Genomic DNA, 27,968 nt, shown 5'->3' on the forward strand with positions numbered 1-27,968 from the left:
CACCAGTGGATGCGTTATGGCACGTCGACTCACAGAAGATAATAAGAGCAATGTCCTGCTCATCGAGAGAGGAGACGCTGGGGACTCGTGAGCATTATTTCTACAGGCTTTTATAACACGTGCCGACATGCTGGGCTTGGGCAGATGGCTTCACCGGACGTCTTTAACCTCTGGACACTTCTTCTCGGATTGGGAGCACAGCATGGTGCGCGACAGCATCCATGACGGTTCCCTCTCATTACCGGATTAGACTTAGATGGTACGAGCCGCATCAACGGCGGTCAATACACCTGTGGCGTGCCAGCACAGTCCAGCTTGTGGGCTTAGGAAGGAAGGGTCGGGTGATCGTATGTCGATATCAAGCCCTATCTTCATAAGTCCGAGCACCTTGCTGACTTGGCGTCAGTCGGGAAGGTCTCTGCGACAATGGTGACCTTGAATCCGCCTTTCTCTTGTATCTTGACCACGGTGGTGAGACCTACAACCCCTAAAGTTGACGTATAGTCAGTCTTCAGTTTTGAAAAAATATATCAAACGTGCAAGGGCAAGACGTACCGGCACCAATGACAACGATGTTCTTCATAGGCGTAGGCGATGACATGGCTGTACTTCGCAACTACCATCGTTATCAGCCTTTTTATCATCATTCGTAGGCGATTATCGCTGGGTCGATATATATGGACACAAAACAATTCGCTGCTTGAAATGCTAGCCTCTCATCCTTATATGTGCGTTACAAACTCTTGGCGAGAAAGCGGGGTTTCAACAACTGCAGCACGAAGTCCCTCCAAGCTTCTTCATAGCCCTGATATCTGCTCGAGGCGACCCTCGGATGTGTACATGAACCACTTGATATCTAACAGAGGTGCGAGGCTTCGTGCCACGGCGCTGGGTCAAATCGATGTGGTGCCACAAAGTTCTGACTCTTGCCAAAAACGTCGCATTGGGAAGGGCAATCACACCATCAGTGGCACCTGCCTAATAAAGCACCTTGCCGCGTGTGCCAACACAAGCCATTGTCGGAGTTGCGCGGCAAGATGTGACTATATATGTGGCGACGTGACGTCGATTTCGGCAACCTCTCACTTGGAAGTTCTCCGACAGGCTGGCCTTTTGGCCTTTTGGTGAGCTTTGAATTATATATCTAGTTCTAAATGTTTGTGCACACATTGCTAAGATCCGAAGTGATAATGTCCAAGAACTCGAATTGTTGTACATGATCTACGAGATATATTTTGCTGAATGGGACCAGCCATAGTATCACTCGAGAAGATGTGTGAATGGACCAACTCTTCCTCGTGAGTGTCCCCGCTCGTTCGCCTCTGTCATCGGTGCTGGCGCCCACTCAGCTGGAGAAGCTCCTCACCATCATGGCCTGCTCTCCCGACGACCGTGCGTGCCCAGCGCATTCATTCCTGCTCATGCTCTAATTGACACACACCCGCTACAGTCTACAAGGATTTCCCGCACCTGCTCGCCTGCTTCCTCTCTGTCCTTGCCAGCGCTCCACCCTTGATGCCGTCCCTGCGCCGGAATGTCAACCTACGCGAACCGCAATGAGGACGGGAGCAACTACAACGTCCTCTCCCCGACGCTCGGCATGGCCGGCAGTGTGGAAAATTCGCTGAACTCAGTGCCATTAGCAGCGCTCTGTACAAGGCATTCATGCGAACAAATGTTTCTCACAATGCGGTTTGATATTCGTCTGAGACTTGATACGATTTATTTTGTCTACCGGGTAAGGTGAGAGTTTCGCGCACAGACAAATGACATGAGAACACGCGCAGGCTTACCCGTACCACTGCTGATGTCACGGCCACACGAAGCGGGCTGAGTTGTAGCTTCTGCTTACTCATCTCCGTTGAGCCCCGGTTTCCCTAATAATGTATCAAGCACGGTTGTCTGTGCTGGTGTCAACCTAATGAAGATTGTGGAGATATTATTCCAGGCGCAGCTGATCTTGAAGGAAAGATCTTAATCGAGCGAATGCGAGCTCAGCGGACTATGACGTAACCCAACCATCCAATCATCCATCATTTTACCAGGTAACGGTCCATCAGTGGGCTGGAGCTGCTTTGGTAAGAGCGATGCTTCTACCCGAACCTATTCGGAGGAGCTACCATAACATACGGTTTGCCTTGGCAGGCTCGCCAGCCCTCAACAATGTCGTTGCCTACCAGCTAATTGCACAGATTACATCGGCTCAAGTCTGGTGGCATGGAGAATCATCCGGAGTTTGGCCATGCGACCCTACAATTCTTTGCAATGAAACCTGGGTATGCGAACCTAAACCATGGTCAGTGTATGTCGTCCAATTGATCATGCCTAGCTGCTGAATACCTACAGGTACGGCGGGCGTATACCGCGGCGTGTCGAGGATGCGAGCCGAACCCAGACCACTTCATCTGAGTCCACATGCTGAATCTTGTCCAGAACTTGATTATCATATATATTCTTCAATGTAATGAGCAGTAAAGTGGATGAGCTCATTTGTTCCACAGACGTTAGGGCCTTTTGGTTGGTTCTACTACCTTGTCAACTATCTCTTTTTTGCAGCTCTACGGTTCCCTTGAACATGTTACCATACTTGGCACGATCTACCGCTCCATCAATCAGATGCTAGTGAATGAGGAGTGACTGCTCAAGCTGTTCAATGAACTGACCGATGTCAAGGACAAGCACAACGCGCCGCTTCTCATCGTGGCTAATGGCGAGATTGAATTCGGTCGGTGGTTGCTTTTCGTATCGTCAACAGCGATGATCATTGATGTCATCTGCTACTCACCATAGATAATCAGCTTCTCGTATGACGGGCATACACCTGCACTCAGTGATGTATCGTTCAAGGTTCCGAAGGGCTCATCTGTTGCGCTTGTGGGCGAGTCGGGTGCGGGGCAGGTCAACGATCCTGCGCTTGATGCATCGGATCTACGACTTGCAAGACAACGGATGCCGTATTCTGATTGATGGGCAGGATGAAGATGGTTATCATGCGTCATTTCCGCAGCCTCCGACGCGCGCAGACGTGTGCGTTCAAGTTATTCAGGGAGAACGCATCACAGCCGATGATCGTTGTGTAAGAGACTGTCACGTTACACTCATTGTGCACCCGTTATCATATCCTGTCTACTGTAGGGCTAGTGGTTGTGTGACAAGACAGCTGTCTCTGCTCCGGTCTGCGTATCCGAGTTGTCACCAGTTCAAAAACAGACTGCGTGTGAGGGAGCCTCTACAACTAATACTTCAGGCTCGATATGCCGGTCTGCAGTCTTCCGTGTCACCCAGTTTGGATTCCCAGATCTCCCAAGAATAAGAACCATATGCTTAAGCATAGGATGCTTCTGCTGCATTGCATTGGCAACCATCTGCCAAGCCTGCTGGGCATCAACGATCCAGATTTGGACGCAAACTGGTCTTGCATCATTTTCACTCTCTATGCGATGAATGAAAAGAGTACCAGGCTTGAGGACAGTCCCAGGGCGAATGCGATTCGGAAAAGAGATAGGCTTGTTACCAACGCTGGAGAACCAAATGATGTGACCGCGATTTCCCCTGATTTTGCGTTTAGCGGGATCCAAGTACTATGTCGAGAAGCAATTATCACTTATTAAGCGAATGCGGATGCTACACCATCGCATACCTCAGGATCTGGACCCGGCCTTGGCCTGAGGTCTGTGACGATACTAGTATGAGATCACTTGATCACTTTCAAATGAAAGCTAAAAGACAAACCCCCATAGCATGGATAGGGATCTGGACGGTCTTGCGAGCTCGGGGCATGGCATTGGTCTGCGAATGCTCTGTGTTGGTAAATAAAATGTCTGCCTTGCGCGATCGGAAGCAAACCCGTACCAGCGGTATGTTATAATCGGCCCTCGTGAACTCTCTCTGTAACATTGAAAGCTTCAGCTTTCGTCGAGGCGTTTGATTGTGGTTGGTGGCGGGTAGTTCACATTGGATAGGACGAGAATCATCCGCCGCTCCTGTTCGGAAATGGACAAGCCATTCGGCTAAATCGAGTTTAGGTGCGACTGTCTCGGCCGGCAAAGCCATACGAGTGACGCTTCAAAATTGCCAGGATGAGTTACAGAAAGAGGTCAGTGTATCGCTTTCCGGCCTAGGTGCCGAGACATATATAGTGATGCCGTAGGTTTGCTTTTTTAAGCAGACAATAAGTCGCTATGCATTGTGTACATCGCGATCGTGCATCACGGACCGGCTCCGTATCCTTGTTCTGTGGACCTGTACAGCCTGACGTACGAGGTCTATTGCTTGTATAGTATCACATGACTCAGAATGCTTCTCCACGTCCGACCTGCACGCGGCCCACGTCCCTGCCGGCTGACCCCCGCAGAAGCGGCCTCACCACCCCAATTCCCCACACTGAAGTCGGGTATGAGTGCATTGGCGAGATGGGTGCACAGCATTCTCTGTAAGTGCGATGTCCAAGAACCCACGTGGAGCCCTGCAATGGTGGTATCAAGAACAACAACTCACTGCGATTCCACGACTCCTAGCGATATTTACGTAGCTATAAACATCATCATTACAAGGAAATCGAGGCCGAAGTACAACAGTGCATCCATAGTACTACAGGAAGATATAACCATCTCGGATGGCTGATGTCTTGCTGTCCTGCAAGATTATGACCAGATCCACAACATAAGCGATGACGGCCAAGAGCACCACTCCTGCGAAGATGTGCAGTGTAGAAATTGAATTGAACATATCCTCAGCACGATTGTAAGTTAGATGAATCGAAATTAGCGCATTCGCAGCATCCCTGCTGCATAATCTTACCGCAGAATTCTTCACGTAAAATTATCTGCAACGCACCAGTTCTTGGGCCCTTGGATATTCAAGGCCATGAAAATGACTTGGTAGCACTTCTTGGATACAAGTCGGTAAACCGCCTGTCGCATACGCTTTCGATATGATGAACAAGTAAAAGTCGTAACGATCTTACTAGAAGCCAGGAAGAAAGGCTTGTAGCTGACACACTAGGCTGTCCTTGACGATCCCTACACAAAGAGAGATGGTGCTAAACACAAACGTGATCAGTAGGACCTTCATTACGAATTGAATCATGAATCACCTCATGGTCCCGTTTATCAGCATGCGCATCCCAGTCTCCACGGGCACGACTAGCATCAGCCTGTGCTGCTTCATGCGATGTGACGGGATGAACAACCGGAGAATGCTGAACGATACGAGCTGATTCTTCCCCCTCCTGATCGCCTGGCGAGATGTTGGTGAGCAGCTGACGGTCAGAAGTGAGGATGTCAACAGGAGGGCAAGACGCAAGCACACGCACCAGTGTTGACGTCGCATCGAATTCTCGAGTTCCCACAGCACGATCAATGAAGTTGCCTGCAAGTAACTCGAGGTTTCGTCCAATAGTGACGTACTGTTCTATAAGATCCGTGAGTTGAGCCATGTTGATAACAGTGGCTTGATCCTTCAATAGCCGACTAGAACTGGATGGAACACTGGAGGGGTAAAGGCACCCGGTACAGTCACCAAGCTGCAATCTAGCTTGGCGAATAAGGTGATCTAGTCTCTCCATCGCCGATTCATCTGAAGGATCATCGTTACACTCTTCTTTCGCTCCTGTGCAGCCGACGCACCATAAGCGTGTTTGAGTACCGTCAGGATTGAGTTCATTGTCATCTCCAGCTCACCCACCCGTTCACCTAAAACTTCTGATGCGTTAGACATGGAGTCAATGTCTGCTTGTTGTCGGGCCTAGAGACCTGTAAGTGAATTAAATGAAGTGATCGGTCGCGGATTAGCATACTAGGTTTCTCTCAAACCCGTTCAAATGTCGTCTCACAGCGTGATGACGACCGTCTACTTCTTCTTCATGTTCGTTCATGCTCTGCGTGATATCATAGACTGCACAGTCTAGATCTGATATTGCGGCATCCATATTTTCTAGTCTTTTCTGGATGACACGCTCGTAGTCTGCCCGCAATATTAAGAGCGGCAGCGTAGACCAAAAGTGAGATCGTCACATACTTGAATGAGTAATGGATGATGCCCCATCCTCTCCGCATTTGCCACCGATTGCCAAGTCTTCACCATTCGTGTCGGCTGGGAGGTCAACCAGGCCTTTCAAAGAATCCTCCTCCGACTGCCATCTCACGAGAAGTAGCTGTAGCACATGAGCTGCATCATATAGAGTGTCGCCATTAGCTGGTAAGAGTTCATCCAACACACTAGCTATCGTCTCTGCATGCAAGGAACCCGAGGAGTGCTCCGTCACACTGGTCAAAAGCGCTCGAATCTCGCTAGAAGGTAAACGAAGGCTTCCAGAGTTTGCGGTAACGGTTGGCCCAAGAGTTGTCGAGAAAAGCTCCTCGAGCTTAGCCAGCAAACGATTTTCGTTGAGGTGGGCTGTGGTTGGTGACATTGTGGGGGGACAGTAGCAACGAACCGTTCTCTACGTAGAACTCCACATCGCTCGGACCGTCAATCTCGCCAGAGTCGGACTTCCTCCGAAGCAGCACCCTAGCGCCTTGCTCCTCCCTTACAGCAAGCTCGATGACAAGGCCCTCCTCAAATTACTCAAGGTCGACCGCGTACGTCTCCTTCATTCCTCGCCACTCATACATTGACTTGCGTAGCCGCCGCGTCTACCGTTGAACTGCGTCCCGGGACCGACGACGCTCTACTCGGGCTGGGTGCGCATGTCGTCTCGTACGGCGCGATAAGCAAGCAGCCGCCGATGCCTTCGACTGGCGCGCTCGTCCGGAAGGGGTCAAGGCCGAGGGATACTTCATGAGCTAGTGGGACAAGGACCATGGGCGGGAGGCGCGGGAGAGTCTATTCAAGGAGTTGATAAGGCCGAAGTTGAGTCTGCTGGTCTGTCACTTGAGTTGGCAGGACGGTGTGTGGAGACTGATATGGATGTGGATAGTTGAAGGAACCTGCGCATGAGGACGTGGTGATACCGAGGACAATGAGCCGCGATGAGGCAAGAGAGAGTGAGGGAGGTTATGAGACGCATTGCAGAGGAGAGCTATGGAAGGAAGGTGCCGTGATCCTGACGTGATCGTCGGTGTCGATGCTGTAAGGTCCCGTTCCATCCATCCATAATTGCGATCTTCACTGACGATTGCGCCTAGGTGTATGACCGGGGTCACTCGCTCCGCTTGTCCGCACGCTACCAACGGCGCTTGAAAGCGGAAAATCGATTGGAAGTGGTGATGCTGTGGCTTACATCGCGTTGACCGTGAGGAATGAAGAGACTCGAGCGCTCCTTCTGGAGACAGCTGGTATGTATAGCAGGTTTGTCTCTGCGCCGTGCTCATCATTGGTTGCGAGTAGAACAGTCATTAGAGGTTGTCGGACATCAGACGATGTTAGAGCAAGAAAAGGAGGGATTGTGTTACCGCCGCCCAGGCAATTACGACGGTGAGTAGCTCCAATACCATCGGATATGCTCTTTCACCTAGCGTTCTCTTTATATTCTACTCAGAAATGAACTCTAGGATGTCTAAAAGCGAGGCTGCCGATATTGTTAACATCGTCAAAACAATAAGTTAGTACTCGACGTTTACGTGTCGTAATGCAGCAGTCGATAATGTTTCACATGCACAATAGCGTTGCAGATCGACTTTAGCCTATTTGTCGAAATCATGGGTAGTTATAGGAGGTACAGTCTGCCCGTTATCTCAACTCTGCGGGTATTGAAGAAGCGTCACAGGGGAAAGGTGGGTTGCGGAGACCTAGACATTCTGATTACTCGACCCACGAGTGACCGGAAGACTCATCAAAGTAGAACCCACCTTCTGTCAAGCTCGCGGCCGAGACTTGCTAACCTTATAACCGAAAGGTATTCTCGCCGTCTCCTACAGGGATTACACGAGCGGGGCATTATCACAGAAAATCTGAGTCTGCCTGATGTTTTGGAACTCGTATATCGAGGGCTCTGCAGGAGATGAGATCATCGCTCATGTCGACATATGATTTCCTTACCATCCCTCACGCGTCGAGAGATGCTGCATTAGACGGTACGCTTGATCAAAGAATGGGCGTCGAACAACAGCTTATCCCGTCTGCCCCACAGGGTAATGACATTGTTAGTCCAGAAAATATGGCGTTTGCCTGGAACTTGACAGTAACTCGTATCATTGCTTCGCATGAAGGCAAACGTGATGGGGTATTCTCTCAATCAACGGGATCTATATGCCGTTATCATCCGTAATTCAAGCGACAAAAACTGAATGGCGGTCGATTGTCTTTGCAAAGAATGATTTATAACAGAAATTGATGAGGGTGTTTCACCTCTCTAAAGGCACTATTATACCGTCGGAAACTGAGCGGGAAATATTCAACATTTTAGGTAGGCTACCACGCTCTGCATCAGCTGCATCCTGCTGATCGTCATGTTGAATTCGGTGTGCCTTGGCAGGCGCCACACGAGCGGCTCTGGGGCTAGAAGGGGACATCATGCCACTGTCAAGAAGCCAGTCGGCATCGCAAAGATGCTGAAGCTGCGCCTGGCGGCAGGTTGCAGCCGAAGTTCCCGTGACTCCACACCGGCTGCCTCGTTTGTCTCGCAATGCGCATTTGATGTGATTCTGGTCTGGCCTGCATCGACAGGGCGCAGGCATCGCTGTCGCCTTTGCGGCGCAATTCCCACAGCTCGTCTCGGACAGACTCGCTCTGGTCGCGTGCAGTAAACGTGCTCACTTGCGCATTAGCCGCCCTCACATCCTCCTCATGATCGTAATTGTTCCGTGCAGTTCTATCAAACTCCGCCACCGACCATTCTGCACGGGAGCGCTTCATCGAATGGGTCAACGCCCACAAAGACGTCCACTGGTTGTGTATGGCAGATATGGCGAGAGAGTTCCGCAAACGCAACCCTCCACCAGCAGGTACTCGCATGTCTAAGGGCATGGAGATCAAGTCTTAAGCTTGACAGGGGTACGCAATATATTACCTGTTTTTCAAGTTCGTATGTATGGGATGCCACCCGCTTTTCGCTGATAAGAAAACATTTGGCCGAAGTTGCCGGCCCTTGCTGGAGAGCACTTTGGTCTCATGTCATTCCATTGTAAAGTGTTCAAAAGCCATGTATTTCATATGTCTCGTAGTCTGTCTCAACGATCCAATATCGGGTCAGGCACACGCGCCTATATATATGGTTAGCGGCACCGGAGCGAAACCGATCGCAATCTTTGATCGTGTGGTGCAATCTCCACAAACAAATACCAACGTAAATTGAGATGCCGCGTTGACTCTTGGATTCTACCTTCCGGTACTTTAATAGGCACGGCAAGAACTTTACTCCCAAGAATACTACCTCATCATTCGGGCGTCTTCTCAGAATATGTACATGTGCCAGAGTCAGTAAAATTTAGTCGAAAACCCCATAAGAAGCTTTTTTTTTGTCTTGTTCGTCTGAGGCTCTTGTGGCAAGACAAGTCGGATCTGAATGTCAATGTCTTGCCAGCCTCGGTGCGATCTCAACTTAGCATTCACATATTCACACTGTAGTACACAGCGATCACACAAGTTGGCATGCCGAGCGGTTGTCGGTCGATCGTTCTCTTACTCGTTTCATACTCAGTTCTGTATACCTTCAGCGAAGGCTTTGCGTTCACATTTGTCTCGTAAATCTTCTCTGGGGACCAGAATGAGGACAGAGGGGGGAAGTAGTGTAGGACAATCTTTATCACTGGGAACTTCGGGACGTTCGGAGTCATCGCTCTGCCAATTCGTGACTTCCGGCGAATGCCTCATGGCTGTGCTGCGAGCATATGTGTCTATATGAATCTCGTTTAGTCGATTGAGACAAGAAAAGCTCGGGTGCCGCTTTCTGCTGAGTGCACGGACTCTGGTTTATATATCTTGGAGCGAGAAACGTTTTGGGCGGGCGTTCCTGGAATCCCTACCAGTGCTCCTACCTGTGCTGCTTTGAGACCTCGTGCGAAGATGTAGACTTATCATCGTTATATTGTGGGCAGCCATATACCTCCATCTGCCAGTCCGGCATGCAATGCGCGCTGTCCTGCACCCTGCGGAAGATGCCCGCGAACTCGGGCGGTAGCACGTGGCTGTCTTTCATATATCGTCTTCGCAGTTCGCACCATCATACACCCATGCCAGGTGAGAAAGCGTACCTTTTATGCTCATGAACTGGCCGAGCTTGAGCGCGGCTGTGCGGAGTTGCGTGAGCTTCGCGACGAGGCGCTCGATATTGTCCTCGGTCATCATGAGCGAGGGTGAGCATTTCTCCTCGGAATTGGTCGAGAGACGGAGGAGCTCGGCGGCAGCACCATAGCCGAGTAAGGCAGCGAGACCTGCATTTGTCCATGCGAGTGAAATGTATGATTTGAGTGTGTTAATCGCACAAATGAGCGCATACACCCACCTCCGTAATCGAACAGACGTCCTATGCGCAACGAAGGCACCTTGGAAGACTAAAATTTGCGCACGGGAGCGTGCTTGCAACATTAGTCTCGTCAGTTGGGCCACAGGCTAGGGCGGGTTAGTAAACTTCACTCACATAAACAGAAGGCTAAGGCACCCCGATTATCAGCGACGTTTCGTGCGAGGCACCATCTGACATCATTCCTTGTCTGATGGTTTTGCCTATACCAGAAAGGGCTTTTGGCGTTGTGATTTGATGCGTGACTTGATCTGGTGAGGCTGTGGGGAAGTCTTGCGCTGTAATGGGGACAAGAGCACGCAAGGGTTGCAAAGTCGAGATCGAAGCTAATAGAGACGACCACTAATGCAGAGAGTGTTGTTCCGAATGACCCTTCATTCGGTTCGGTTTAAAGAGAGCAAGTGCAGCAGTGCTTACATAATAATGTCACTCGTTGTCCGCTCCACTTGCCGAGTGGCTGAAAGTGTGCCCCGTTTTTTGGTTGGTGGCTGATGTCTTCGTGCGGCCGTCTTGTTCGCTTCTCGCTGTCTGCTGCTTATAGTCTCACGCTGTCTCGTGCTTGGCCGTTTGTCTCGCCTGCATCTTCGTGTCCGTGCGGTTTGCCGTCGTCTCGCACGCATGTCTATAACAACTACTCAACGTTAGGAATTGACTTGCTTGCAGAGCGCAAGGGCGCCTTAGACAACCCGCAAGAAGACGGGGATGGTTTCGACCTCGCTGTGGAGCACGCTATCTCAGATCGCCCATCGAAACAAGCAAAAAGCTCTGCATCTGAAGGAAAAAAGATGCCACGTCACGCCACGGACAAGAAATTCGGCTTTGGTGGTCCTCGCAGGAGACCAAAACAATACCAGGTCCTCGACGGATAATTTTTGATTTCGGTGGGTGGTGGTGGGAAAGCTACGCGGCCAGTGAAGGAGGCTCGAAGAGCAGAGGATTTGCAAAGCGACCAGGGAAGAGCAGACGGATGGTTGCCCGTGACCGAAGATCGATTCCGCTTCATTTCGTGCTCTTCGTGGTCATGCTTGCTTGAGTTCTATCGGCAGCTCACTCCGTCCTCGTTACTACGCTTGTTGTCGCCTTTCTACCAATATTTTGTGCTTGCAATGACCGGATTGCACCCGATTCTGATACAAACAAGAGATGTGTGATTGCCGTTAGTCTAAGTCGAAGCAATCGAGATACTGAGGAAATGCAACGCAACTACTAACACTGCAGCTTTGTAGGGAAATTTCCACACTTATAATGGTGGCCGTCGGCTCGAGAAGTCCGAAGTCCGAGATCCCACAGCTCTCTCACCTGGTTCTCATCTGCATCTCTGATCGCTGCTCCTACGACATGTCGAGCTATGGTGCATCGCCACTACCTCTGAGTAGCGGGTACGCCTCTGCAGCTCCCTTGTCTATGACACCGCCTGTCCCGAAAGCTCATACACACTGCCGGAAACCTAAGCCCACTAAAATCTTCTCTAGTGACGGCTCGTTCCTAGAGCGCTTCCAGCGCCTCAAGAAGGCATGCATACGTGCATTAGCACACGTTGCTGAGCTGAACATTTTGTACAGGACGAGAAAGAGATGAAGGAACAAAGAGATATAGTCGCTAGGTTAGTTGCTATACAATGTTTGTGTATGCGAATGTTCCACGAGTCGTCTTCACAGGAAACGAACCTTTGACGAGCGATTTGTGAGTTACTTGAATGCGATGCACCATTGTCTCATTCCTCATAGATTTCTTCTCAGAAAAAAGGGGACCAGCGCCCTCCTCCTGATGCTCAGAACTCAACTGCTGCCACAGAGCCTCCGGTAAAGAAGTCACAGATGGATACACCAACGAGTGAGTTATATTACGCACAATTGTCATTTGGTCGTGTCTCACCGACCTCACAGCTCAGTATCAGAAAGAAGTCAAGAGTCACGCTGGTCGTAGCCTAAAGGATGACAGTATTGGCGTCTGACTGGCAGCTTGTCAAATAATCAAATGGACTGACAATGTTGTTTTATGGACTTTGATCCGGTGTGTTTACTTCTTTTTGCATGATCCCTCATTCGTAGAATTGCGCTGATTGCGTAGATCGGCATGGCTGTCTACTACTTTCCTTGAAAACTCCCGTAAGACACTCGTATCTTATTTTTCACCTTCGTGGCAATGCGACGATGCCATCTGCCTTAATGTTCCGGCGCATTTGCATATATTTTTGTGATGAACAACACTGCACATATTTCGCGAGTGGATGTTGAGCTGTCCGTAAGCAAGGAAACGAGTCTGCATGAACATAGTGAAGGAGTGCGTTTGAAAATGCGGGGAAGCGTAATTGTTAGCATCAGAGCATTCAGGGTGTGAAGGGTGAACCAGTTTTGGTGACGCACTATATTACGGAGCATCAGTCCTGGTTCCTATAGCTATCCGTCGATTCAGCCACCCGAACGCACTTACGACAAGACTTATAGTGCTGTGCCAACATAATGCAAGGCTATATCAACTTGACAGTGCAAATGTATGTGTTCCGCAGTGGTACAAGAGCATGAGCTTCAGCCCTTTGCAGAATCCTTGCTCCCCACGAAAAGTAGGCGAGCTTTCATCAGGCCCTCCCGCACCTGTAGAATGTTAGATTCCAACTTAATCGTATCCCATTTCGCAGATAACACCAAGCCCTTCGCATCTACAGGTCGAAACTCGCTCGTTTACTTTTCCCTCAACCGCAACACATTGGTCTCACGTCATCGGTCTCTGTAACTGATCTGTCCTTGGCTTACTTTGACGCTCGAATCGGAAATAATGCCGCTCAGGTCATGGCTGTGCGCTCTATCGTTAAGCTGCGCCAAGGAGCGGCCCCATTCATCATTTTTGGACCGTAAGTATGCCATATGCATGTTGAATGGCTCACTTCTCATTCGTGTGTGCAGACCAGGAACAGGGAAAACGGTCACGGTTGTGGAGGCTATTCGGCAATTGCTCGCGCGCAACAGTCAAGCATGTATCCTAGCTTGTGCGCCGAGCAACAGCGCTGCGGACATTCTCGCTCAGCGGCTCAACATGTTGGATACGGATCAGTTGTTCCGCCACTGCGCTGTCTCGCGAAAACCGGATGAGGTGCCCAATGACTTGCGCTCATTCACCTATTTGAACAAGCAGGGAAACTTCTCAGTACCGCCCTTGGGGAAGCTTGCGCAATTCCGGGTGATCGTATGTACATGCGGTTCTGCGTCATTCCCATATGGAGTCGGCCTCCATTTCAGCCATTTCAGCCACATCTTCGTTGATGAGGCCGGGCAGGCCAGCGAATCCGAAGTGATGACTGCAGTCAAGCCTATGGTACTCCCATCTACCCAGGTCACTCCCTCGGGCAATCCTGAACAGCTGGGCCCCATCCGATCCACTGTAGCCCGGGAGCTTGGCTTGGGTAAGAGCTATCTCGAGCGGCTCGTGGAACGAGAGTTGTATCAACCGCCAACGGGGCGGAACAGATCGTGAGTAATACTCTGTACAGTGACTTGCAAATCATTCAATGCTCACCTCGTAACCTGCGTAGCTACGTCAAATTAGTCAAGAACTTCCGCTCGCACGGTGCCATTTCACATTCCCGAATCAGCAATTCTATGACAATGAGCTGCAAGTGTCCGGCTCTCCGAGCATCATCAATGCCTACCTCGGATTGAGGCATCTGGAGAACCCGAAGTTCCCTGTTGTCTTCCGCGCTGTTTCCGGCAAAGATGATAGAGAAGCCAATTCTCCCTCTTATTTCAACGTCGACGAGATAATCGTCGGAAAAAAGTACATCACCGATCTGCTCGCTGACCGGCGGCACCCGATCGGTGAGTACTACTTCCACTACATGCAACTATCGAATGCTGAGCCCTTCTTCCAGAGAAGAACGAGATCAGAGTGATCGCCCCATACCATGCACACGTACGCAAGTTCCGAAAGGCGCTCTCACAGAAAGTGGCAGGAGCTTCGGTGGACGGAGACGATGCGGTGAAGGTCGCCAGTGTGGAGGAATCCCAAGGCGACGTGAGTGGGCCTCCTTTATAGATATGCAGCCGTTAACAGATGTGGCACGCAGGAACGGAAGGTGGTCATACTCTCTACCGTACGCAGTAGCCGTGACCTGCTCGAGTACGATGCACGCTATGCGTTGGGATTCGTCGCCAATCCGTGGCGGTTCAATGGTACGCTCAATATCACCATGGCTCATACATTCCGCTCACCTTGTATTGTACCAGTTGCTGTCACACGAGCTCAAGCCCTCCTGATAGTAATCGGCGATCCATCAGTGCTGTCGCCAGATCTGCTCTGGAGGGCATTCCTCAACTACGTGTACCTCAATGATGGCTGGCACGGCGAGCCCATTACATGGGACCCTCATGCACCGGTGGATGACAACGGCGCGTTTGCACAGCAGCTGCAGCAGAACAGCCTGGCACATATCACGACATTCATGCAGCAGACGCAGGAGTTGGCTGGCGATGAAGAGGGTGGGGTGAACGGCGCTGATGTCGAGGAGGGTGCTGCCAACACGGAGCATGTGCATGGCGGAGTTCAAGAGTGACTTCGCGTGCAATATACTTGATCTTGTACATCTCACACATATGGGCACTTGCTTGATGTATTCGTGAGTAACAATTTACTTTACCCAGCAGCTACGTGAAGGGGATGCCTATGGTCTGAACCCTGGTCTACATACAAGAAGTACCGTACTTCAAGTTCCTGCTATTCGGCGCACAAACGTTCAAGCTTCAGTCCGACATGGAAAGCAACATTACAAACACCACATTCAAAGCATAGGCAAATCGCGACCGTTCGTACAAACCAGACCCCGAGATATTAATCTGACCTCTTCAGGACTATGTTGCAGATCACTGTGCAGCGATCGGCAGCAGAACGTCTGTATCAACCAAAGGTATATGCTGCTGGCACCCATGCATGTCAGTCTCCCCAAAGCTACCGTTCGGGTGCACCCTGCATAGAAAGCGAATCAACATTGAACTCATCGACCAAGGATATCCACCGCACCTCGGAATAGTGAACTTGAACGCACGCGCCTGCGGGAAGAATAGACAGGCGAGCACTGTCTCGAGCTTCACACCATATACCTTCGCGAGGATCTCCTTCGTAAGCACGCCGCTATTCTTTACCGCCTGGAAGATCTCATCGTTTGGGAACATCACGTCGAACGTCAACTCATACGGGCCGCTCTGCAATCGGGCATAATCAGCCTGTCGCCCAGCGCATATAGAAAGCAAAGCTACGCACATTCTTACTCCTCAACACCGTCGCCACGTCTCGCAGCTTTATCGTCTTATCCCCATGCTCGATAGCCCGGCGCCACTGGGCGACCGGGTCGACCTTCTTGCCCTCCATTTCCTTTTTCATCTCCTCCAGAGCACGCGCTGCGCTCGACATCTCTGCGTGGGCGAGGCACGTGTACGTCGGCCAACGGCTTGGGTCCACTTCAGTCCCTACGGTCTGGTAGGTAATCGGGAACGGTGCGAGCGGGTCGTCGACGTCGATGAGATGGTACACGCGGAACTCAGAGGCTTCGCCGAGGTCTGTCTCCATCGGCGTAAGTGGACCAGCGAGGTTCCCACCCGTGGCGACCTGCAAAGCGGCGCGTGAGTGGGGGAAAGGGGAGAGGTGTGGAGAATAAGGGGAGGACGTCTCGTAACTTCCCCAAAAACGACGTCACGTGACCGTGTCATCGAACCGCAGCAGGTCATTTTCAGCGAACGACTACCATAATATCTCTAGATCTGCTGATTCCTCCCCCGATGGTTGACCAGTCAGTGAGAGACGTCAAGGTAAGGAATCTGCTTTTCTGAACTTCAGTCTCACCTAGCCAATGCAGCACAACTCGTCTCAGGAAGAGTGGGAAGGCGAGTCGATGCAGATCGATGATCGCGACTCGGACAAGCAAAGCGGCCATCAACTTGGTTCTGGGAGGGCATCCAAATCTCGCCGAAGGAAGATAGTGCATGGCAGGGCAGTCAATACTGTCACTCAGACAATGACGCAACGCAGGACAACTCGATCTCGAGACGAATTTACACCTGTGATTGACCGCAAACAAGCTGCCGTTACCGGAGCATCGTCTGTGTCCCGGTACTTGTTCGATATTTTCTCCCTAGCATTGCGACTACTCCGCAAACCGCTTGGCATACTCTTATTCATCTGGTCCTTGGGCATTCTCTTCACATGGATGGCGCAGACCTTCCGCATGGTCTTCTCACCGGTTTGCATCATCCCCGGGATCTCCAGCTCTGCACTGTGCCAGAGAATTATGCCCATCATTGATAACTGCCCGAAATGGGCAAACTTCACTCAGCTTGCTGAGATCCAGGGTGCGACGTTCGAGCAGTTGCTGGACGAGTCGGTCATCGGTTCTGGCTTAAGTTTCGAGATCAAGAAAGCGGAAATGGCGACGAGCGATCTTGTCACGCTTGTGCACCATAGCGATCTGGTTAGCAGGGAACTTCTGGCAAAGTCCTTGGGCGATTTTGTGGACAATGTGAGGAAGACGGGACGGGGTTTGCATAAATTGAGCTCGAAAATCGGAGGAGCCGTGGATAGGTGACTATTGGCATATGACATATAATGTTCATGTACTGACAAACACTGAAGTGTCATGGCTGTCAACAACCTTGCAATTCGCGCCATCGAAGCAGCGAATGACAAGTCCTCATCAGGTTTATTGAACATTTGGCCATTCGCTCCCTCCGCTACCTCTGCTGAGACACGAGCAATCATCCGGCAGACTTTCACGGACTGCATGGACGTCCTCGCGAATCAGATCCATCGAGTCGTCCTCGAGGCCGAGGTGGACCTTGTGAACCTCGAACGCCTCGAGGAGCACCTCAGAACCATTTATGAAGTAATCACTCACGAGAACAACACTATCTCAGCCGAGTATGATGAGCTGCTTGCCTCTCTGTGGACCTTGCTCGGTGGAAACAAGCGCAAGCTGAAAGGGCACCAACAGCATCTGGTGCTACTGAAGGGACTGGGTGCGTACCGCAGACGAGCACTCGCATACGTCACGGTTGCACTGCAGACACTGCGTGCACTGAGTGCAGACATGGAGGAGTTACGTGAGAGGGTGGCAGCACCAGATATCCTTGGTGATAGGGTTCTAGTGGAAGTGCATATGCACGCTATCCGAGCCGGGCTTGATCGCTTGAAGAAGGGACAGATGAAGGCACGAGAGAGGGAGAGGGAGATTTTTCGTGGTATCCTCGGTTCGGACGCGCCGGCGTTGAATGAATGACATTGCAATGATACTGATCGTAACGGTCTCTTTTGCTCCGCTTTTTCTGATGTTCCCGTGCTGTACTGTTGAATGATGTTTTTACGCAGACAATAAATAACAAGATATCAGGGCCCGGTGCCATCTCAAGAGTTTTGCTTGAGCTGCCTAGTAAAAGAAGGCTGGTCCTCCGAAACGTCTTCTTGCAGAACGCGATTGGGCGTCGCGGCATTCAATTTACAGATGACCGCTCGCCAGGGGATAGTCAGGTAATCTTCGGCGACTATCCTAGCGGCACCTGGAGTGCAGGCATCATTCGCAAGATTTTCGTACATCAGAGCAAATTGGATGCTCTGCCATCGCAGAACGGCATCTATCTCCTCATAGAGCAGTACAAGCCACTGCATAGCCTCGACATCCACCACGATCTGTACTGCAGATATCTCGCTGCCGGTGGATGACTCTTTCAGGATGCCTTCCTTCCACAATTTGTTTTACTTCAACCACACCAGGTAGATTGCCATTACGCTTCGACTACGTGTCGCATTCCTGCGATTGGTTGCCAATGTGTGCATGTGCTACCACTAGATCGCATGTGTCTTGTAGGAACGAAAACGATTGATTTGCTAATATTATTCCACAGGGATAGGAGCTCAACAGGACGCTGTGTACATGCGCCGCATTATATCGACAACCATACCTCCATCTCAGCGGCCCTTCTTCATCAGATGGCTGCTCGAAATCTTTCAGAGAGGTTCTTTGCGCAGTACGCTGCCCAATATGAGCCACATTCTTCTGAGCCCTTTGACACACCGTAGATGAAGCGGATATTAAGATCGGTTAGTGTTTCGTAGGCGGCCTTCAGCAAGCCGATGTCGATTGTGGGCGTCGCCTCCGCACGAGTGGAATGCTTTGCCTTGTGAGGGAGAAAGCGCAGAAGAGCCTGGTGATATGCGAGCTTTATCTCGCCCGCAGATGAAGAGAATAAAATAATAATCGGGGAGTGCATTGTCATCCAGCTTGGTCAAAACCTCGGCGAAGGACTGGAGAGCAAGGATTCAGATGGACAGTTGAGCTTGAGCACTGAGCTGGGCAGGTCAGAGAAAATGTGGTCCCAGCCCATTGGATAGGCTCGTACCAACACTGTCCGAGCATTTGCCGTACCTCGAGGAGAAGATGGTTGGTGCGTGAGTGCCGCTCTCGAGCTCGCTTCCGCTAGCGATCGCACCCAGTTCGTCCAGTCTGCACACGATCAGCACAACGATCATCACAGCCACTGCGGTAGTTCGCAGCAGGTTCCCAAGCTGCATTTGCGTGCCGTCGCTCTTCATCGCCTGCCGCCGCACTCAGATCTCAGTGACTTTTCGATCAATTTTCAATGAATGAATCCACTAGCACGGGCCAATGTGTCTCGTTGTGGTGGCGCGCGGTGCGGTGCACGTGGAATTACACACGGAACGCGATCAGCACAGCCACTGCTATCTATTAGGATGCTGACTCAGTGAGCTAGTGCGGCCGCTACGTCTATGCTGTCGCATGGGAATTCCGGTCATATTGCACAGGGCTCTACCACTTTGGCCATGTCCAAGTTGCTGCAGCTACTCGCACGCAATCTCCACTCTTGTGCTCTCTCATCACGTCACATCCCCTAGCAATGGTTCTGCGCGTCTGGCTCACCGTGAACCAGCCCCAGTTAACATGCGTCTCCATTGATGCTCAATCTGTTGCAGTCACCGGGACACGTGAGTCTACATCACCGATCTGGCTCTCGCCCTAGAATACACCTGCTAACCCGTCCTCTCTGAAGGCGACATTGCGGTGGCCACCCTCCGCAAGCCCGAAGTCCTGTCTTCCCTCTCCGAGAAGTGCCCCGTGTCCCAGCTGCTCATGATCAGGCTCGACGTCGTTCAGCCGACAGAGATATCTGCCGCGTTCAAAGCCATCACTCGCGCGTTTCGGCCACGTATTGTCATTGATATTTGTCGTGATTGGATTCCTCTGGGTGGCACTATCAACCCGTCGTAACGGGCGTTACTGGACAGCACTCTGTGTGAGTATCTAGCCTGACGAACGGCATCCGTTCCAGCATTCCTTGGTAAATTATGCGGGCCACTGACGGATCTTACCCACCATCGTCTGTGCGGCCAACGCTTGGAATGCAGGTGTGAATGGATTGTATCATATCTCGAACGCAATTCTAATGGGCGTCTCATACTAGACAGGACTGCTGAATGGTTCTTTCATCTCTGCTGGCCTTGGTGGGGAGTCATCATCGGCTATATCATTGCCGTGTCATGTAGTCATGCGTGTTCGTCGAACCCCGCGTCCCTGACGGGATCAGCCTGAGGAACTTCGGTATACAAATGGTAAGTTCCGTCTGTATCAATCATATCAATCATATCGTTCTTGTTCTCCTTCCTTCGCGGCTGCATGCATTGTTTGCGATCTGTCGAACGGCGCATATAGTCTGTCCGTATTCTTCCATCACGCACATCGCCATTGCTGCGCCCATGTCCTTTGCGTTGGGCATCTGTCCTTTCGAAGCACGGGGGCTGTCTCGGCAGAGGATGCTCGCAGAAATAGAGATGATCGTCGTTCCCTCTATTCAGCGCGCGGAGGTGCGAAGGCTTCCAGCGTTGGCTTATCGGCCGGGACTTTGGCCCAAGAAGTGATAGAGCGGAAGCTCCGCTGGCTTGGGCCCGCTTCTGCGTTGTTGTGCGTTCATGAAATGAAGAGAAGCGCGAAGCTGCTGGGTGGAGCTGGTGCAGTGCTGCGAAAGAAATGTGGAGCTGGCGAGACAGTGTCTGTTTGCACCAGTTCTCAATCATGTGTGCGGTAAGGGGCTGTGATCTGCGCTGTTGGCTAGTGCGAGAGGTGCAGGCAAGGGCGAGGATAAGTACGCGTAGTTGCCTCGTATTGGACACACACGCGGATGAAGCCTCGTGACATCATCTGCGACGGACATGCGGTGATCCTGTGAATTTGATGTGCACTTGTGCTTTCTAACTCTGATCCCCGTCGCGCAACGGCAGGCCGTGGCGGATGCGAGGAGATCATGAGTTACCCCTGCCAAGTCCTCGTCATGACATTCTCTATTGGATAGAGCTGAGCGGGCTTTCCCTCCAGCACGTCTTTGCGACCATCTCAAACATCATAGTGTATTCGCCCAAGGGCAACACTCATGCCGCATTCGCGCTTGCGGAGAAATTCCAGGATGCAGTCGAGGCGAAGCACGCTCCGCGCGCTGTTCGATATCTGTCGGCGGATCTTGCCGCTTACAATATCTTCGTGCTATGTAGAGGCCTCCCCCGCAGAAATGGAGAAGACGATGCCTCATCTCCTGGTGCGCATGCAATGTCACCTTCGCGCCCTTCCCTACTTCAGCGCACGTGCGTGCTGCCGAGGAGCACCTGAGCGCACTCGAGCGTAAGTAACCGAGCACTGCGTCACGGAGTTAAGTCATCTTTCCGATGAGGAGGCGCGCAAGACGCGGATTGCAGCGCGTCCGCCTCCGGGTGCAAGCTCCGTGATACACCTCCCGTTCCCAAGCTCACCACCGAGCACGGCGACGATGAGAAATGCGCTTGCGCCGGTCATTGCGTTCCTGGAGGGCTTGTTGCAACTGCCTGCGCCTCTCACGCTTGCTGCTGCCAGAGTGCAGCTCACGCCGCCGCCACGGCCGCCGATGCTGCCGCATGTGTATGCCGAGCGCCGCGCGTCTGGTTCATTCATCCAGCTCTTTGCCGAGCTCGTTCTTGCCTTCGTCTCCGGTTGCGACTTCGAGCGCATATACGTGCACGCGGTCGACGTCTGCGCCTTTCCTGTCTTCGTCTGTTCCCTCACCAGCTCCATCATCTTCCGGTTCCTCCTCTTCCTCACCTTCGACTGCGTTGTATGCTTCCTCCGGTGCCACCAGCCAGACCTCAACCTCTATGTATGATGAGCTCGTCCCGCTGCGCACGCGTCCGTACAAGATGCTGATCTACTCTGCGGATGGGTACACCGAATCTTCGGTCCTCGCGCTGACGCTTCTGTTGGCGCTTCGCCGGATCTCGCTACCCGAGGCGTATCTTAAGCTGCAGAACGAGAAGCGGCGGTCGTTCTTCGTGTATCCGGCGGATCTGCCGGTGCTCAAGAGGATCGAGGCATGGATGGAGCGCGAGAGAGGGAAGGAGAGGAAGGGGCAGGGTGTCGTTCTGTGGGTCTCAACAGGAGAAGCAAGTCGACAATCCCGCTGAGGTTGATCAAGCTTCTGAAGGCGGCGATGCGACTGACCATCCTGCAGCTACTCAGAAGTTGGTCTCGTTTGCCATACCACCAACTCCCCAGGAACTGTTGACGGCCGTGACTGCTCGGCCGTTGAGGAGCCAGTCGGAGAGCGACAAGGATTTGATTGCTCACGGAATTGTGGGGATTGGCCGGCCGCGCGCAAGCATGATGCCGAACCCATCTGCGCTGTTGTCGATTCGTGACCATGAGGTGTGGTTCAACGACGACCCGAGGTTCGATGGGAGTTTCCCACGTCAGGTGATACCGTTTTTGTACCTTGGGAACTTGTGCGTATCTTCGTCTGTCGACTTTTGGAAGTCGCTGAGTCTTTTATAGGAACGATGCTACGAACGCATACATGCTGCATGCGCTCGGGATCACGCACGTCGTCGCTGTCAGCGAGTGGGCGCTTATGCCACCACTTAACCTGGAGGCGTCCGCCTCAGAATCGTCATGTGCCTATGCTGGCGTGAACCTGAATGCGCAGTTTGTCCCTGGCAACGGCCCGCATGGACATGGTTCGCTCTTCATTGAGGAGCATGAGATCCGATTCAAGGTGCTCGACATAGTGCGATGATGGGATTGACACGCTGGAGCCGCAATAGGAGCCGATTTGTGAGTGGATCGATAGGGCGCGCCAGGATGGAGGGAAAGTGCTGGTGCATTGTCGTGTAGGCGTGTCCCGCAGTGCGACTGTCACGGTATGTCACTAGGCCGTTTGCAGATCGCATATGTGATGAAGCACCTGAACCTGCCTCTGGTTGACGCCTACTTGATCCTTTCCTCCCGTCGTCTCTCTGTCTGATCCAGCCTCAATGAGACTGCTGTACAACCTCCTCGGATGGGAGGTCAAGCTGGCATGCCAGCGCGCAGGCGATAACGAGCGCAAGCTGCAGGCTGACCTCGCGCGGAGTCTCAACTGACCATACCTCGCGAAGGAAGTGCACGCGCTCAATGAGAAGTATCTGCACTAGTCCGCGGGCCATAGAGCCCATTTGTGCTTCCTTCACTGCTTCGATGGTAGTCTGGGTTGCTGCCTTTGCAAGCTCTGTGTCTGGTGCTTGTCCGATTCCACTCTTGAACTCCCTGGGAGAGACACCCTATTCCCGATCCGAGACGATACAATCGACCTATTGGTTGGAGCCTACTAATTCGCACGGCGTTTGCGGTCTGGACGACTGTTTGGGTCTGCGCAGCTGCGAGGTGAGTAGCTGGTTTGCAGGATTTTTGGGTCGCTCTTTCATCGGGCATCACAGGACACAAGTACATCAAGCTCAAGGCTATTCATGATAGCGAAATCGTGGACGAGCATGCGAAGCACTGCATGTACTTTGCATGCATCAAATTCGTTAACTCGGTAGGTCGCACGACCGTCCAACGGATGACTCACCTTGTCATGCGCCTTCTGTTGACAGGAAGACAGCCTCGCTATGGTTGCATTCGCCCATGCTTGATGACATTTCTGCCGGGCAGTACGACCGTGTCTCACAGCGCGACTTCTGTAGGTAAAGACGTGTGACAAGGTGAACTCGGTGCTTGGAAAGCTGCCGGTCATGCAGCACTCTCTCTTCGGGTCGATTCTTTCATGGGATGGCCCGATGCCCCCGCCGCGGAGTGAGGTCGAGGAAGACGACGCGCATTTAGGCCACGCGCACACGCACGCGGGACTTCGGGGGGGTGCGGGCCAACGTGAGGTGGGGTGTGGCGACTGCTGTGGGATCCCTGTGCCCTCTGTGTTCGGGGCGGTGGCCGCAGAGAAGGGCAAGATGTCAGTTCCGTTCGACTGCGTTCCGATTTGAGTGTGCGACTGACACATGCGCGGGTGCTGATAGGCTGGTGGTGCGGTGGCGAGTCGCGTGATCGTGATTTGGTATATCAGTGGCCATCAGTCGCATCAGGTTGAAGGAGACCCCAAGATTGAGCGACTATCCACCTCAATGCGGCATATATGCGTGTCCTCGAGCCCATCTTCCTGGTCCCTCGAGAAAAAAACGCGGTCTTCTATTGCCGGAAGTCCTACGAAACTTTTCCCGGCGCACGTTGGTTAGTGTTTGCATTCTTACTTGGTTTGTGTGCTCACCTCCTCAGAAGGATGCCTAGGCTGGTACCTGCAGAATGCACTTGAAGAGCTTGGTGCGATATGCTCCTATCATACGCATTTGGGACGCACGAGGGCGCTCCGCTGACTTCTTATGCAAGGCTGCACAGTCTGCAGGATACAGACGCGTCTCAACTTCGACAATGGTGTGATGGCCTTGGACAGCTCCAGTGCGCATGCTCTGAAGGAGCCCCCGTCGAATGAGGACGTCGTGCTTACCGTGGCTCGACCGAGACCGACATGGCGCCGCATTCTGTTCCTTGTCATAGCCGTCGCGACTGCTGCGCTCATCTTCTTTGGGCTCGCCCTTAGACTTGAGCTCAGGCTTGGGCTGCAGAGCCATCGCTTGTCTTCCTTGGCAACACGACCGATGAGATGGTAGCAGTCCAAAAAATGGACTCCGTGCATATTTTATGAGCATGGATATGGTCGACGAAACTACGACTAGATATTATGATTTTGTTGTGGAGGACGGGACAGGCACCCAAGACGGTGTCGAAAAGACCATGCTTGTTGTCAATGGTGAGTCTGTGCAACGTTTGTGACCGTCTTCCGTGTTGACGTTTTTATCAAGGACTTTATCCTGGGCCAATGATCGAGGCAAACACCGGAGATCGAATCATTGTGAACGTGACGAACAAGATGGTCAATGCCACGTATGCTATTGCCACCCGTGCGCACGCTCACTTCCATTTTCACAGGGCCTTTCACTGGCACGGCTTGTATCAGTGAGTTCTCTTCATCCTCGCCTGTATACCATCGTCACTCACACGCATGGCGCAGAAACGGCACGAATTATTATGATGGTACCGACGGAATTACACAGGTACAGTGATGGCCGCGTGCTTTGTTTCCCATTGATCAATGGCCCACCATGACAGTGTGGTATTCCACCTGGCGAATCTATGGTGTATAACTTCACGGTAAGTGTCTTGTAATGTACGGAAGCGCACCGTTTCTGACCACATAAAGCTAACAATAAGGTAGATTATAGCATCCAATATGTAGACGGTATAATTGGCGCTCGTGAGTAATCGCACTCTCTGCTAAACTCGTCTCGTTACTTACTTGTGCTCAGTGGTTGTCCATGGCACGGTCGAGAAGGATTCTTCTTATGGGGTGTGGGGAAATTGCCGCCTCACGCACGCTTAGTACCGCCTTGTGCACGCTTCGTCCCGCCTCTTCGTCCTGCACGCTCGACTCTGCCGCTTCATATCGCTTCGCTACCGCCATCCTACCGCTTCACTACCAACCTCTTGATAAGCCCGATGCAATCTGTGCTGATGACCACGGCGACTCGAGCTTGGGACGCCGGGTCATCTTACAGAGGTCCTAGTGCATCCTCACCCCTGTCCTACCTGCCTTGCCACATGAAGCGTGTGTGAGGCGGCACTAAGCGCGCACAAAGTGGCATTTCTCCCGGGCCCCTTCTTATGATAAGGACCTCGTAACACAGATCTCAGATTTGTTCCATGGGTTCTCCACGGACCTCCTAGAATACTACTTCACTGTAAGCCATACAAACTACTCTTCTCCTCGTCGAATTGCCATTGAACCTATCGCTTCTTGTAGCCAAGCGGAAATGATGGCACCCCCAGAAATGAGTCGGTTGCTGACGGAGGTACCACAGGATTTATTTGGAACTTATGTTTTGATAATACCCTACTTCAGCAACGAGACGTACCGCCTTCGTCTCATTGATCCGGGCACCTTCGTGGCGTTGGAGTTTTCCGTGGAGAACCACATGCTCACGGTCATCGAGGCAGATGGCACCACCGTCTACCCGGTTGAGGTGTCTAGTGTCTCCATCACCGTAACGCAGCGGTATAACGTGCTACTTCGAACGAACCAGATGGCGGGAGCGTACTGGATGCGTGCCACACTTCACCAGACCGCATTCACATACGATAACCCAGGATGCCAACCGGAGATCCGGGGCGTGATCCACTACGGAGTGGACGATGATGCTATGCCCGATATCGACCTGCTGAACAATTCGCCGAGTTTGCCGAGCGGTGCCCCGGGTACGCTCGACACGGCGGACCTCGTACCTGTCGGTGGAGGACCGGCGCCGGAGCCTACGTTGCGCATTTCCTTCGCGTTTATATGGGTGACGAGTGCTGATGGTGTCATCGCTCGACGTACTTCACCGTTTCGACGCAGTACCCCGAGGGCGGAGACCACTATTCGCGTTACCTCGCGTTTATTAACAACACCGTACGTTCACCTATTCCCTTCTTTCTTCACCCTGTCATATTCACCACGAATCCACAGTCCTGGGACCCCCTCAAGAGCGCCTCAAGTATATACGCGCAACTCGGGAACTCCACCAGTGACGGGTCCACAGACTTCTCTGGTTCGCAGCTCATCACGACGGTCAACGAGATTGCGACAGTATAGATGATCATTGACAACTTCGACGATGGCGATCATCCATTCCACTTGTACGGCTATCATGGCTTCTGGCGATGGCAGGTACGAAGGGCAGAGTGTGATTAACACCGCGCCGATGGAGTGAGTTTTCATCGTTTGATTGACCAGCGGGAGCGAGTTTTGATCAAATTGATGTTCATCAGTCGGTATACGATTGTGATCCCTGCATTAGCTGGATGATCCTCCGTTTTGTGGATGACAATCCGGGATACTGGGCATTCCACTGCCATACGTGATTTCCAGTGCCTCAACCGGACTGCGTGACTCACGAGTTGTTTTCGGCAGATATCGAATAGCATATGGTAAGTAGTCATGTTTGCAAGGCTTTCCGTTCAGTCAAGAGCTCATTCCACCTTCTGTAGGCTGCTAGACTACTGTTCCAGTTCAATGTGCTGCCGGCTCAAAGCCAGAAGTTCTAAATTCCTCAATATATGATAGACCAATATTCGCGGCAATAGATGATAGAGACCGCTATCTTCAAGGTTGCAATCTGATAAAGCCATTTGCGCATGGTGCTCAAATGTATTCGGTGCAGTTTGAATTGGTGTGTAATCCAAGGACATCTATATAGCTATTTATTCAATACAATGCTAGCCGAAAGCCTTTAGATCATATGCTCGGCGGCCGCATTTGCATACACGTTCGAATTCAGTGTCCACGGCACAGTTTCTATGGGTACGCGGCTCCTGTGGCTGAACCTTCGATACCGAAAGAATCTTCCGGGCTGCTCAGAGGACATGCAATTTGCCGTGCCCAATGATTGGTGCGTGATATGTGCATCATGCGGACAACGCCTTGGTTTAGCACGTTCGTGAAGGGGAATCATGGCAGTCTGCTCCGTGGTCGAGATCATTAATTCTCTCGACACGACGCAATCAAAAGTTTGGATCTTTGGGGTACACTGAAGCCACGTCCTGCCATTTTATGTGCTTCCCCTATGTGCCTTATTCACGAGATCATCATTGCCGCGCCCACCGCCGCGCCCTTCTGCCGTAATTGGCGTGAAAGCGGAGACGCATAAATTGGACGGGGTGCGTTGCTTGCTTCCGCCTGGCTTGGCGACCTTCATCCTCTGAGTGCTCCTTTGTCTAGTTTAACTATGGCGTCCGTTGCTCGCTGTGCGCTTCTCGCAGCTTCTGTGGCAGCACTCGTACATTGGGCGTCCGCAGCCACTGCGCAGAACTTCCAGCGACCGGCATTCTCGCTGACCTCAGAGTCGACGAACTACATGGGGACGTCAAACGGCACCATCGAAAACGGCCCGCTGGTGCCCCGAGCCGCTCTTCGATCGCACGATGCACGATGCTCTGTGGACGTGGTGCGTACAAGCGGAGATGAGCGAGGACGAGAAGAAGAAGGACGCTCTGGATGTTCAGGATGCTCAGGACGTGAAGAGCGAGAGTGCGCGCGCCTGCCCGAATGTTCCGGAGGCGTTCCCTGTCGGAACCGAAGACGCCCCCCTCGTTGTCCCAGAGCGCGAACACAAAGACACCACAGGAGCAGGAGCGTGAGGACGCGGACAAGGAGCG

The 27,968-nt window shown here is 52.1% G+C and overlaps 17 protein-coding genes across 17 annotated transcripts; 11 read left to right on the plus strand and 6 right to left on the minus strand.

The window, feature by feature from the left end:
- Positions 1 to 252: 252 nt before the first annotated feature.
- On the minus strand, positions 253 to 601 carry LAESUDRAFT_762373 (uncharacterized protein; the record flags this gene model as incomplete). The annotated part of the gene is made up of 3 exons (XM_040913092.1): positions 253 to 322; positions 397 to 487; positions 556 to 601. The coding sequence occupies 3 exons, from the start codon at positions 599 to 601 to the stop codon at positions 253 to 255; spliced, it is 207 nt and encodes a 68-aa protein (XP_040760687.1).
- Positions 602 to 1,280: 679 nt separating this feature from the next.
- LAESUDRAFT_762374 (uncharacterized protein) lies at positions 1,281 to 1,560 on the plus strand (the record flags this gene model as incomplete). Its single annotated transcript, XM_040913093.1, has 2 exons — positions 1,281 to 1,392; positions 1,451 to 1,560. 2 exons carry the CDS (start codon positions 1,281 to 1,283, stop codon positions 1,558 to 1,560), a joined length of 222 nt encoding a protein of 73 aa, XP_040760688.1.
- A 288-nt stretch (positions 1,561 to 1,848) lies between these two features.
- On the minus strand, positions 1,849 to 4,053 carry LAESUDRAFT_716530 (uncharacterized protein; the record flags this gene model as incomplete). The annotated part of the gene is made up of 8 exons (XM_040907262.1): positions 1,849 to 1,918; positions 2,131 to 2,173; positions 2,287 to 2,340; positions 2,364 to 2,435; positions 2,664 to 2,736; positions 3,213 to 3,581; positions 3,641 to 3,672; positions 3,729 to 4,053. The coding sequence occupies 8 exons, from the start codon at positions 4,051 to 4,053 to the stop codon at positions 1,849 to 1,851; spliced, it is 1,038 nt and encodes a 345-aa protein (XP_040760689.1).
- Positions 4,054 to 4,291: 238 nt separating this feature from the next.
- Positions 4,292 to 6,804, minus strand: LAESUDRAFT_716531 (uncharacterized protein; the record flags this gene model as incomplete). The annotated part of the gene is made up of 12 exons (XM_040907263.1): positions 4,292 to 4,465; positions 4,498 to 4,531; positions 4,837 to 4,913; positions 5,002 to 5,021; positions 5,068 to 5,260; positions 5,315 to 5,610; positions 5,682 to 5,745; positions 5,798 to 5,964; positions 6,019 to 6,168; positions 6,220 to 6,396; positions 6,437 to 6,557; positions 6,613 to 6,804. 12 exons carry the CDS (start codon positions 6,802 to 6,804, stop codon positions 4,292 to 4,294), a joined length of 1,665 nt encoding a protein of 554 aa, XP_040760690.1.
- Positions 6,805 to 7,706: 902 nt separating this feature from the next.
- On the plus strand, positions 7,707 to 7,940 carry LAESUDRAFT_630464 (uncharacterized protein; the record flags this gene model as incomplete). Its single annotated transcript, XM_040903387.1, has 2 exons — positions 7,707 to 7,795; positions 7,838 to 7,940. Coding segments are annotated over 2 exons (192 nt in total), but the record flags the coding sequence as incomplete, so codon positions are not given.
- Positions 7,941 to 8,285: 345 nt separating this feature from the next.
- On the minus strand, positions 8,286 to 8,907 carry LAESUDRAFT_716532 (uncharacterized protein; the record flags this gene model as incomplete). Its single annotated transcript, XM_040907264.1, has 2 exons — positions 8,286 to 8,504; positions 8,545 to 8,907. 2 exons carry the CDS (start codon positions 8,905 to 8,907, stop codon positions 8,286 to 8,288), a joined length of 582 nt encoding a protein of 193 aa, XP_040760692.1.
- Positions 8,908 to 9,913: 1,006 nt separating this feature from the next.
- On the minus strand, positions 9,914 to 10,467 carry LAESUDRAFT_762377 (uncharacterized protein; the record flags this gene model as incomplete). The annotated part of the gene is made up of 2 exons (XM_040913094.1): positions 9,914 to 10,071; positions 10,134 to 10,467. The coding sequence occupies 2 exons, from the start codon at positions 10,465 to 10,467 to the stop codon at positions 9,914 to 9,916; spliced, it is 492 nt and encodes a 163-aa protein (XP_040760693.1).
- Positions 10,468 to 11,692: 1,225 nt separating this feature from the next.
- Positions 11,693 to 12,415, plus strand: LAESUDRAFT_729694 (uncharacterized protein). Its single transcript, XM_040909689.1, has 5 exons — positions 11,693 to 11,914; positions 11,965 to 12,005; positions 12,061 to 12,085; positions 12,142 to 12,235; positions 12,289 to 12,415. Exons 1-5 carry the CDS (start codon positions 11,741 to 11,743, stop codon positions 12,354 to 12,356), a joined length of 402 nt encoding a protein of 133 aa, XP_040760694.1. The 5' UTR covers positions 11,693 to 11,740; the 3' UTR covers positions 12,357 to 12,415.
- A 449-nt stretch (positions 12,416 to 12,864) lies between these two features.
- Positions 12,865 to 14,948, plus strand: LAESUDRAFT_738471 (P-loop containing nucleoside triphosphate hydrolase protein; the record flags this gene model as incomplete). Its single annotated transcript, XM_040910899.1, has 8 exons — positions 12,865 to 12,896; positions 13,068 to 13,253; positions 13,306 to 13,869; positions 13,932 to 13,966; positions 14,017 to 14,214; positions 14,268 to 14,410; positions 14,463 to 14,568; positions 14,623 to 14,948. 8 exons carry the CDS (start codon positions 12,865 to 12,867, stop codon positions 14,946 to 14,948), a joined length of 1,590 nt encoding a protein of 529 aa, XP_040760695.1.
- A 307-nt stretch (positions 14,949 to 15,255) lies between these two features.
- Positions 15,256 to 15,766, minus strand: LAESUDRAFT_791123 (uncharacterized protein; the record flags this gene model as incomplete). Its single annotated transcript, XM_040913928.1, has 2 exons — positions 15,653 to 15,766; positions 15,256 to 15,594 (listed from the first exon to the last, which is right to left on the minus strand). The coding sequence occupies exons 1-2, from the start codon at positions 15,758 to 15,760 to the stop codon at positions 15,256 to 15,258; spliced, it is 447 nt and encodes a 148-aa protein (XP_040760696.1). The 5' UTR covers positions 15,761 to 15,766.
- A 637-nt stretch (positions 15,767 to 16,403) lies between these two features.
- On the plus strand, positions 16,404 to 17,660 carry LAESUDRAFT_660682 (uncharacterized protein; the record flags this gene model as incomplete). Its single annotated transcript, XM_040904885.1, has 2 exons — positions 16,404 to 16,966; positions 17,018 to 17,660. 2 exons carry the CDS (start codon positions 16,404 to 16,406, stop codon positions 17,658 to 17,660), a joined length of 1,206 nt encoding a protein of 401 aa, XP_040760697.1.
- A 1,633-nt stretch (positions 17,661 to 19,293) lies between these two features.
- On the plus strand, positions 19,294 to 19,664 carry LAESUDRAFT_762381 (uncharacterized protein; the record flags this gene model as incomplete). Its single annotated transcript, XM_040913095.1, has 2 exons — positions 19,294 to 19,381; positions 19,447 to 19,664. 2 exons carry the CDS (start codon positions 19,294 to 19,296, stop codon positions 19,662 to 19,664), a joined length of 306 nt encoding a protein of 101 aa, XP_040760698.1.
- A 2,394-nt stretch (positions 19,665 to 22,058) lies between these two features.
- On the plus strand, positions 22,059 to 22,952 carry LAESUDRAFT_791133 (uncharacterized protein). The gene is made up of 3 exons (XM_040913929.1): positions 22,059 to 22,195; positions 22,245 to 22,609; positions 22,633 to 22,952. Exons 1-2 carry the CDS (start codon positions 22,074 to 22,076, stop codon positions 22,483 to 22,485), a joined length of 363 nt encoding a protein of 120 aa, XP_040760699.1. The 5' UTR covers positions 22,059 to 22,073; the 3' UTR covers positions 22,486 to 22,609; positions 22,633 to 22,952.
- Positions 22,953 to 23,027: 75 nt separating this feature from the next.
- Positions 23,028 to 23,372, plus strand: LAESUDRAFT_625247 (uncharacterized protein; the record flags this gene model as incomplete). The annotated part of the gene is made up of 3 exons (XM_040903326.1): positions 23,028 to 23,088; positions 23,120 to 23,280; positions 23,328 to 23,372. Coding segments are annotated over 3 exons (267 nt in total), but the record flags the coding sequence as incomplete, so codon positions are not given.
- A 68-nt stretch (positions 23,373 to 23,440) lies between these two features.
- LAESUDRAFT_660705 (uncharacterized protein) lies at positions 23,441 to 23,707 on the plus strand (the record flags this gene model as incomplete). The annotated part of the gene is made up of 1 exon (XM_040904888.1): positions 23,441 to 23,707. A coding segment is annotated over one exon (267 nt), but the record flags the coding sequence as incomplete, so codon positions are not given.
- A 718-nt stretch (positions 23,708 to 24,425) lies between these two features.
- LAESUDRAFT_738473 (multicopper oxidase) lies at positions 24,426 to 26,858 on the plus strand (the record flags this gene model as incomplete). Its single annotated transcript, XM_040910900.1, has 13 exons — positions 24,426 to 24,528; positions 24,581 to 24,662; positions 24,790 to 24,832; positions 24,888 to 24,929; positions 24,990 to 25,032; positions 25,404 to 25,516; positions 25,579 to 25,610; positions 25,678 to 26,116; positions 26,170 to 26,223; positions 26,281 to 26,400; positions 26,495 to 26,520; positions 26,612 to 26,671; positions 26,810 to 26,858. The coding sequence occupies 13 exons, from the start codon at positions 24,426 to 24,428 to the stop codon at positions 26,856 to 26,858; spliced, it is 1,206 nt and encodes a 401-aa protein (XP_040760702.1).
- Positions 26,859 to 27,538: 680 nt separating this feature from the next.
- On the plus strand, positions 27,539 to 27,950 carry LAESUDRAFT_762384 (uncharacterized protein; the record flags this gene model as incomplete). Its single annotated transcript, XM_040913096.1, has 2 exons — positions 27,539 to 27,757; positions 27,816 to 27,950. The coding sequence occupies 2 exons, from the start codon at positions 27,539 to 27,541 to the stop codon at positions 27,948 to 27,950; spliced, it is 354 nt and encodes a 117-aa protein (XP_040760703.1).
- Positions 27,951 to 27,968: the final 18 nt, after the last annotated feature.

Source organism: Laetiporus sulphureus (assembly GCF_001632365.1).
Source record: "Laetiporus sulphureus 93-53 unplaced genomic scaffold LAESUscaffold_44, whole genome shotgun sequence".
Taxonomy (NCBI): Eukaryota; Fungi; Basidiomycota; class Agaricomycetes; order Polyporales; family Laetiporaceae; genus Laetiporus; species Laetiporus sulphureus.

Coding starts and splice junctions, on each gene's coding strand:
- LAESUDRAFT_729694 (XM_040909689.1), top strand. CDS start 11,741: ATGTCGAGCTATGGTGCATCGCCACTACCTCTGAGTAGCGGGTACGCC. Junction 11,915..11,964: donor GCTTCCAGCGCCTCAAGAAG/GCATGCATACGT, acceptor CATTTTGTACAG/GACGAGAAAGAGATGAAGGA. Junction 12,236..12,288: donor ACAGATGGATACACCAACGA/GTGAGTTATATT, acceptor CCGACCTCACAG/CTCAGTATCAGAAAGAAGTC.
- LAESUDRAFT_791133 (XM_040913929.1), top strand. CDS start 22,074: ATGATGCCGAACCCATCTGCGCTGTTGTCGATTCGTGACCATGAGGTG. Junction 22,196..22,244: donor TTTTTGTACCTTGGGAACTT/GTGCGTATCTTC, acceptor AGTCTTTTATAG/GAACGATGCTACGAACGCAT.